Here is a 9,763-nt window from a genome sequence, read left to right on the forward strand (position 1 = left end):
GCAGCATGTGATGACATCACAGCTGAGTCATGCAGAGGGTGGATTCGCCACTACAGGTGATACTTTCCTCGCTGCATTGCAAGGAATGGTATCCATTGTGATGTAGATGAAAATATGTAGCCAGACAGACGGGAACGTCTGGATGTGCCAGAACGAATTACCTATGTTCAGTTACAATATGTACTGTTATATTGTTCACATTTGTGCACAGCTCTTCCAAAAGGGTGTTTCTTATGTTTATTCTAAATAAGTGACTGTAGAGTATTTTTCTTTTGCACAATGTTGTAGAATTACAAACAGCCTGCACAGTAAAAATGGGAAACATACTTATTCAGTGTCTTGTACTCACTTACTTCCCTAACTACAGGAATGTTTAACTTTACTGTAGATTTTACTGTAAATGGCTGTACAAAAAGTGTATAGTGCTGTCTTGAGCATTTTAATGTTAATAGAGATGTGAGAAAAGCACCAAAGTGACGGAGAAAAACTGTAAGAACACTGTTGCCTCGGTTAATGAATAAGCCCATCAGTGCTCTGTGTCTGCATTGTCATCAGGTATTATCAAGTCTCAACAGCTTAATGGATAAGGCGCTTCTCTTCAAAGCTAGGATGTTTGGGTTTGAGTCCTTTCTGGTGTGACAGATAGTGCTGCGGAGCAGCAGGTGTACTAGGCTCAAAACCAGGAGATTCATACTTTTCACTCTGCCTTGAAAATCAGCAAAATTTCAGAACGTTTAATAACAACATGAAATGGAGAATACATTTGTTGTTACATTTATTTGTGGAAATACAAAAAAGCAAAGACTGAGAAAAGCCAACCTGAGAAATGTGCAACATGCAAATGCAAAAGAGCATTTCTGTCAAAAATAAATGGACGCCGTCCATCCCAGGGTTGTGTTTGGGGTCTGCTTTATGCAGGATTATCGTCCCTTTGTTGTTTTAACAAACGCTTGTGTCCGAGTTGATTTCCTGGTTAGAAGCAAAGAATAAACAGAGAAAATCTTTAAATATGTTGAAATGCTATGTGACACAAAAGCACACAATAGCAGATTACAGTTTAAATGAGCAATTTAAAGGAAAGAAAACCAGTGCAGCAAAATATCAGTTCACCAGATTTACAGTTCAATAGTTAGAGTGTAAAAATCCCCCCAACAGAACAAAACAAACATAGTGTTCACAACACGCATACAATTCTCCCAAGAGCTGTGACTGCACCTGTGACAATAAGTGTCCAAAATCTCGGACACATTGACAAGTTTTCGGACACAGGAATAATATTTTGTGATCCACACTGTCTCCTCTGGTCAGCCAGATCCAATCACCTTCATACATGATCTAAAATGCAACTGAAAAGACTCACATCCTCCCGCCTCAATCAGAGACAGTGTACCAGCCTACAGTCTGCTAAATTCACCTCTAACTAACTACACCCCTACCCTTCTTTCTTGTCTTTTCTTTTTTCAATTTGCATTTTCACACCTAGTATTTTTCAGCCTGTACTGACTACACTCTCAAGTGAGTGAGTCAGTTTCACAGATGCAGTAGTACAGTAGAGAGGAGCTGTAAACAGTTACATGTTCGATGTGGCTACACAAACACAGCAGAAAACCTGCTGCTCAACAAAACACATATTTAAAAATATTAGATAGATAGATAGATAGATAGATAGATAGATAGATAGATAGATAGATAGATAGATAGATAGATAGATAGATAGATAGATAGATAGATAGATAGATAGATAGATAGATAAAATAATTTACAATAAAAACAAGATTGAAAAAAAGCACCATAGACTCATACTGATGACCTTAATATGTAAGGGCAAAATTTTATATACAACAGTAACAAAAGCAGCCAGAAAGTTTGATACAGGTATGTCTGTGAGACCTTTTGTCCTGATAGGTGTATTCACCTGTCAGAAACATGAGAGCTGTACAGTTTTACAGAAACAATAGGAATGATTTTAGGAGTGTATGAGCTCTGCTTCCTCGTGAAAGTGGAGTTGAGCAGTTGCGATAGGCAGAATAAAAGAATTTTCTATCTATCTATCTATCTATAGAGAGAGATATATATATGGTGCGTACCTCCAGAGACCTGGGCAGGATGGTGAGGCAGTGCTGGACGGCATGATGGACTGATGGAAAGAGACAGGAGCGGGGCAGGCTGTCTGGTATACAACCCTGAGTCTGGAGCTGGGATAAAACTTTCTCTGTAAACATGCAGAGAGAATTAGAAATTACAGAATTTACAGAGTAATTTGAAATATTTACTGATGTTAATCACATGGAAAATGCTTCTACACTCCCATGTCTCATTAGAAAGACACAACCTGCCGTGTGTGCACTGGCATACAAAAAAAAAAGCTCCCAAAGAAAAAAAAATGTGGCAGCTACATGAAGTTCAAAATGAAAGAAAAAGAAGCTTGAAGCAAAGCTCCAGTTAGGAGGGGTTGTGAGAACCTGACCTGTGGAAACAGTAACAGCCAAACCCAAGAGAAACGGAGGGTGTGTGTGTGGGTGTGTGCGTGAATGAGTGTGTGAGAGAGAAATAGAAGATAAGTCACTCTGTGGGAGATAAAGTAAGAGCGCATGAAACATGAGGCTGACCTGGGCAAGCTGCCAGAAAAACACCGACACCCTGGATGTCCAAGACTTCTACAACCTGGTGAATACACACACAAACATAGGGATCTTGTGACCATATAAACAATATCATATAAAAGCACATGTATACATAGTGGGACAAATACGTTTCAATTCTTCTTATCCATTAGATAAGAATTATGCAAAAGCTCTGCGTCAACATGCACACATGTGACATTGTTAATCGTGTGGCTTGTTTTTATCTCACACGTGATCAATATACGCTGGTCTTTTCTTACATAATCATTTCTTGCTAATATCTTTGATCAGCAAAAAGATACAAGGCTGACAGCTCTTTTTCCCTCCTGAAGCCTTGAGAAGTTAGTGAATACATCTGTTTGGTGATCCAATTTCTAAAGCTGAATTTATTTTTAGTGATATTGATGTAAAACAACTGACTGAATATTTCTCTAAACTATATTCTCTGTCTTATCTGTGACAAATGTGACAAAAAGTTGTAGGTAAAGAAAAGCTGACACAACACTGATCTGTTCCATCACACACACAAAAACCCTGCAAAAAAAACGTTTCACTTTACTTTCAAACATGAGGATAAATTTCAGGAACTTAGAAATACTGTCTCAGAAAATATATCTGGACTCTGCTTGACCTGGAGTCTTGTAGATTTTAATTATCTTGTCATTATTTAGCATCTGACCCATTTACATTAGCATTAGCATTATTTGTAGCATATTACTGGCTTCTATGGATTTTATTCAGTAATTTTTTTTTTCTGGGTGATAGTGGAAAGAGAAGTTTTTTTCAGAGAACAAATAAAAAACCTACAATACTGCCCACTATGACAGTGCCTCAGAGAATAAGTTCCCTTTAGGCTGTTTAGAGTAAATATAAATATATCAAACAAATAAATTATTTCTTCCATGTTTAAAGTAACGTAATTTATTCAACATGAAACTTCATAGAAATGCATTAGCTGCATCCATCCTGCACTTCTCTCTTCACCTTGCAAAGTGCCGTCATGGCCACAGAGTCCATGAAGGTAACAGAGCTGAGATCCAGAACCAAGCAGTAGGTGTGCATGTGTGTCTGCGCTGGGGGGGAGGAAACCGAAGAAGCAGCGATGTGAACTCCAGCTGAGTTTTCCTTCTGACCATGATTCACCGTCTCCAAGTTGCAAGAGGAAAGAAGTGAAGAGGAAAAGTTACAAGTGAAAAATTTACATTTCAGTGCTTCAAACATGCTTTTTTTCTATTTCAACTAGAGGGATCAAATCCAGTGCACAAATCCACACACACACAAGCACATTGCATAAGCATGGGGCTGGCGATGAAACTCAGAGTTACACTCAGTGGACATTTTCACCGATTCAGTTTCTGGAAACATTCCTCAGAGATTTTGGTCCCACGCTGACGTGCCAGCATCACACAGTTGCTGCAGATTTGTCGGCTGCACATCCTTCACGTGAATCTCAAATTTCACCACATCCAAACGGTGCGCTATGGGATCTGGTGACCATGGAGATCATCTGAATACAGTGAACTGTTGATACAAGGTAGGATGGTGCCAAGTTTTCATGTTGTTTACACCAAATCCTGACCCTCCCATCTGAACGTTGCAGCAGAAATCAAAACTCATCAGATGAGGGTACATTTTTCCAATTTTCTACTGTCCAGTTTTGCCAAATTGCAGCTTCAGTTTTTTGTCTTTAGCTGACAGGAGTGGTACTCAGTGTGGTCCTGTGGTGCTGCAGTTCGTTTGCTTCGACATTTGTGTTCAGAGATGCTCTTCATGGTTGTGATCTGTGATTATTTGATTTACTGTCGCTTTTCTGTTACCATGTCTACCATGTCGAGTCATTTTCCTCTGACCTCTGACATGAAAAGGCCATTCTTCCTTTAGAACTGCCGCTCACGGGATATTTTCTCTTTTTCATCCCATTCTTTGCAAACTGTAGAGATGGTCTTGTGGGAAAATCACAGTAGATCAGCAGTTTGTGAAATACTCAATCCAGCCCGTCTTTTCTCATCCTACGTTCAAAGTTACCTAAATCACCTGTCTCTGAGCTACTGCTATGTGATTGGCTGATTAGAGTTTTATGTTTAAAAGACTTAATGTTTGGTAATCATTAGGTTGAAGATTCAAGATCAATGTGTGTGTGCATACGTGTGTGTGTGTGTGTGTGTGTGTGTGTGTGTGTGTGTGTGTGTGTGTGTGTGTGTGTGTGTGTGTGTGTATTGGCACCTGTCTGATCTTTGTGAACACCAGTTCAGAGTTGGCAAAGTAAAGTGGACTTGAACATGTGAGTATCGTCACACCTGGAATTTGCTTCGCCTGTTAAGAAAAACAGACATGCATTTAACAGTGGACAGCATCCACAGTGTAACAGGTTACTGTAGTGACACACGGGCAGTACTTGCAGCAAACGTCTGGCGCACTCACATTAAGGGACGTTAGAAAAACACATGTGTGCAGTACAGTAGGGTAACACCTGTGCCATCTCCTCTGTTCATTAAAAAAAGGATGCTACTAGATATTGATGAAGGTATTTGTATATGTTCTCTATTTTGCTGTTATATTTTGCCTTTTTCAGCAGATGTATGGACAGACTTAATATCCATTATTGTTACCATTAAATATCTATACACATAAAGACTTAAATTCTTCTTCATTTTAGGGTCAAACTGTTTAAGTCTATATAGCTATAGAAAAAAAAGACTGTTTCTTATTGCTCAACTAAAACATGACCGTGAGACTTAACTGCTAACCGCTAAGTTAAAGAGTAAGAAAATGGCTGTTTGTATTTAGACTTTAGAGACATGGGTTCTTTTTTCTCAGCTAATCTGGATCTTTTGTTGGGGAATCTGTGATTCATGTAGGGTCTTTTACAGGGAATTCCACTGTATACAGTACCACAGCATCTATGATGTAAGAGGAAGAACATACACAGAGGGGAGATGTGCAGCAGCCACCAGAGTAACAGACTGAGGAGAGAATCGAGTGGAGGGAACAGAGAGTGAGAAGTTGAGAGGAAGTCACTGATGCTCTGTGCCCAGACAGATTGCCTTGGGTTGCAGTTTGGTGTTTTGATGTGTGACAGATGGTCGGTTTCAGCCTGGGGTATATTTTTAGTAGGTTTTGGCTCTGTGACAGTTTCACTTAATAAAACCTGACCTGAGGAAGAAAACGTGGTTTGTTATTGGGTGTCAGTTTGTATGCTTTTTCTGTCGGTGGGGGGTTTAGTACTTTATATCATCAACATAAACAACGGAGATTCGGTTTGATGAGGGCAAAGGGATTTAATAGCTGTGATGCATGCATACACAGCTACTGAAATATTCCAGCTTAAATGTATCTACGTATTTCCCAAAGGCTTTTCCATTATGTCAAAAAAAATCTACAAAAAGTCTTTCACACTGACGTTGATGTTGCTGTGTTTATGCTAATTTGCACACCAGCCTCTGTCTGAAAGATTGATGTGCAGATACAAAACAAGCTGTGGAGAATTCATAATTGACTGGCTTTCATACTGATACCACTTTACATACGCTAGCTCACAGACTGCAGCCAGCCAGGATCATCAGGAGTCGTGTAATGTCAGCGTGATTCATCTCTGCCAATCAATAAATCGTTGTAGCTCTTCACATTTTAATAGTCCATGACCCAATTATGAACGACTGGATTATTAACCCTCGTCCTACAGACATATTTTACACATCTGGATACGAGGAATACTTCGCCTTAAGGAGCAAATATAAAGGGTGTGTAAAACTGAACCTGATCATGGAAATGGGCTTAAATCACAGAGAGATGCTGAAGGAGGGGAAACCCCAAATAAAAGTGTAATAAGAAGTCTGAAGAGAGTTTAAATTCAGTCAGTTCTGCAGCTGTGTAGTGAAACCTCATTTATACTCTGACCTTATAAGAATTTCAAAGAATCTCTTCTTTAGATCAACGACAGTCATGTTCTCAACGTTTATAGTTGCTTGGAAAAGATTTCAAAGATAAAACTGTAACGAAACAGAACAGGGACTTCACTGGGGTTGTGTTTGAATGATTTTCTGATTATTTCTTCTTTTTGTTGTTGTGAGATGGATTTATATTTTTCTGAAGTTTACCTCAAGGTAGAGCTCCACATCTCTGTAACAGTCTGTACCAGGAATGTGACCCAAAACAACGGTGGTGGAGCTGGAAGATGAGGACAAGATGAAAAGTGTGAGAGAGACAGAGGGGAATACTGATGAGAGCACAAGTCGTCCTGAGTCCTGAGGGGGGAGAGAAACAGACAGTGGAACCTTTTAAACCATATAAAAGTATGTGAAGCAATGACTTTGTGAAAACATAATAAATGTTGGCAGGGACTTCTGGATTTTCACTCCAAAATAAATACAGTGATCATTTTTTTTCTTTTGGTCCAAAATGCTCCATGTAAGGTTTGTAAAATCACATTCACTGACTGTTGTGTCCTGTAAAGGAGTGTGACCAGAGAGAAGACGACAGCCACAGCCAGACCCAGATCCAGGTTAAAAATGAAGGTGGAAGTCAGTGACACTATCCACACGAGCTAAAGGAACGCAGGGAGAGGAGAGGGAAAATTCCTGGATCAGTCCCGGAATGGTGTTTGTAGCTGTTTCTGTGCTATGATTATTGATGTGTGTGTGCCAAGCCCACCAGGTCTAATCTGTCAGATTTCCAGAGCAGACGCACATCTCTGAACTGAGCCAGTATGCCCTGAAGGTTCACCACGATAATCACTGCCAGCACTGCCTGGTACACACAGCAAACCATTACCCAACATTGGCTTAGACACGTGAATCACCCTGGCGATCGTTTCCATGCTTTAGGGAAAGTAAAGGTGCCTGCAGAACTGCAAACACAAACTTCTGCGGCATTTGTTTCCATTACAACAACAGTGGATTGCTTTGTTGTCTCATTCTCTTAGCGTTACGAGACATTGATTCACCTCATTTCATGTCCTGTAATCACGTGTAAACTTGCCAGAAAGAAGTTCTTACTTATCATCAAAATAATACTAAAAACTTTAAATATTCCATTTCTCTGTTGCTGTCTGGAAAATGTGACTGCCATGGGTGAGAGTCTGGTGATTTGAATTCTAGCTGTAAGAACTTGTATAATAAACATTAATAATACCTGTTATGTTAGATTCGCTTTACCTTTGGCAGCTGCTCGAAGAGATAACCAATCTCCAACAAGACTGTCAGAATCAACAGAGCTGACACCAGACCAGCCATCTAAGAATATGAACAAAAAGAACACCGCAAGCAAAGAAGAAAAATGACTTACAGCACATTATGAGACTCATAACGTTTTAGTAGGTGCTATTTTAGCCTGATTAAAAATGTGTTTAGCTGAAGGGAGCTGGACTTCTGAAAAAGATAATTGACCTGTGTTTTGACACCGATGCTTTCCTGGATGGTGCTGCGAGAAAAGGAGCAGCTGACAGCAAAGCACTGAAACATCCCTCCAATGGTGTTACACAGACCCAGGGCCAGCAGGTCCTGAGGCAGGGACATAAAGCTGAGTCCACATCTTTAAATTGCTAAATGACTAGCTACATCACATTTATCACTTATATTTGATTTCTACATGTTCTGTATCTACAGTACATCACCCTACTCTTCCTTTTTGCCCTGCCCTGGGATGCACGGGCAGAAAACTCTGACTTAATCTCAGTCGTCTCTACAGCAGATTTAACAATGAGGCTAAAAAAGGAAGTAGTTGCAGTGAATTGTTCAAAGAAGATTCATCCAGGAAAGTCAGACTAACTTCAAAAAAAGAGTTTGAAGGGAATCAAAGCTTGCGTCATCACTGAGGTTCAGCAAGTGTGCCTACATTTGCAGAAATCTCCAGAAGGCACTGGAAGTGCAGTTTCATTAAAACACCTTTAATTACCTTCACTTCTCTCAGTTTCTCTGCACAATATTGAAACAAATAACAGAGTATGTATTTTCTGATCTGAGTTAAACTGTTATTGGGGTGAATGTACCTGACTTGGGTCCACACAGTAGCCATGTTTGTTGGCAAACATTGAGCCCATGGCTGAGAGGAAACTGAAGCCAATCAAAGCCATGGACAGAGCTGGAATGAAAAGCTCTCTGGACTGAGACAAGGAGGGAAGAGCTGGGGGAGACAGGCTGGAGAGGAGCAGGAGGAGGAGGAGAGGTTCTTTGACTCAGTGACTAAGATATTATTAAAAGGAAAGAAATTATTATATACAGTATTATAAAGAATTATGACTACCTTGTGAATTATTCATCATAACACAGCATTTTCTTAAAGCTGTCAGGTACAATGTGACAAAGCTAGCAGCACATTTGCAATATGACAACAAAAGCATGAAGAACTGATACTTTTCTTCTCATAGAAATATTTGTGAGCTACAGTTTAGATGTTATGTGTCATTTTTCTTTGCATGATATTAACACTTTAAAGCTAATAGGTAAATAAAAGCAGCATAATGTCTTTTTCTGCCATAAACCTACTTGACTCACTTTGAGTTAGAGAGAATTACATTTTTCTGGAGTCACATTAAAATGATTCATTTCAGACCATTATTCTAAAAGGATTTTTCAGAGTCTTTTTGTTGCTTTTGTGTTGGAGGGAATATTACATTTGACAGTTAGAAGTTAGCATTTCCAGCTTGACAATCATTGACAATCGTGACTATTAGATTTTTTTTAAAAAAAAGAAAAAAAGAAGAAAAAAAGCAAATCTAAATGACTAAAGCAAACAAATAATAACCCAGTTCTACTGACCCACTGGGTATGTGTCCCACCACCTGGACTCTGTGCTGTCCAGCCAGATCCATCTGTACTGACAGGAGGGTGCTGAGAACAATCTATGAGAGAAAAGCAGTGGAAGTGACATTTTCTGCACTGAATGTTCACTTTGGAAAAGAAGAATATAAAGTAATCTGCATCCCAATATCACATAAATCGGTCAGTTCAAGTACACACTGACATAAACAGATATATGATCAGAGTCTTGTCTATTAACTGATAAAACTAGCCTTTGTCTTAAAGCTTTTCCCCTATGATATACTACAAAACCTACAATTGTATATAACTGAAAACATGAAGCATAAAAAACAGATCAAATGTCCGGAGTTCTTTTGCATGCAGTACGTTTTTTACCTCTCT

General features: G+C 39.3%; 1 protein-coding gene across 4 annotated transcripts in view; it reads right to left on the reverse strand.

Moving 5' to 3' along the window:
- Positions 1–771: 771 nt before the first annotated feature.
- slc26a6.1 (solute carrier family 26 member 6, tandem duplicate 1) overlaps positions 772–9,763 on the reverse strand; it is a 12,586-nt gene continuing 3,594 nt past the window's right edge. For all 4 annotated transcript variants that reach the window (XM_087833872.1, XM_087833873.1, XM_087833871.1 and 1 more), the window contains 12 exons: positions 9,380–9,462; positions 8,611–8,758; positions 8,009–8,122; positions 7,778–7,855; positions 7,275–7,370; positions 7,061–7,167; positions 6,722–6,791; positions 4,848–4,937; positions 3,609–3,770; positions 2,610–2,664; positions 2,088–2,212; positions 772–969 (listed from right to left, as the gene is read on the reverse strand). In XM_087833872.1, coding sequence (XP_087689998.1) covers positions 940–969; positions 2,088–2,212; positions 2,610–2,664; positions 3,609–3,770; positions 4,848–4,937; positions 6,722–6,791; positions 7,061–7,167; positions 7,275–7,370; positions 7,778–7,855; positions 8,009–8,122; positions 8,611–8,758; positions 9,380–9,462 — 1,158 coding nt within the window. In that variant the 3' untranslated portion in view covers positions 772–939. The remainder of the gene's footprint in view (positions 970–2,087; positions 2,213–2,609; positions 2,665–3,608; positions 3,771–4,847; positions 4,938–6,721; positions 6,792–7,060; positions 7,168–7,274; positions 7,371–7,777; positions 7,856–8,008; positions 8,123–8,610; positions 8,759–9,379; positions 9,463–9,763) is intronic.

This window comes from Neolamprologus brichardi, chromosome 20, assembly GCF_056152115.1.
Source record: "Neolamprologus brichardi isolate AB-2024 chromosome 20, ASM5615211v1, whole genome shotgun sequence".
NCBI lineage: Eukaryota > Metazoa > Chordata > Actinopteri > Cichliformes > Cichlidae > Neolamprologus > Neolamprologus brichardi.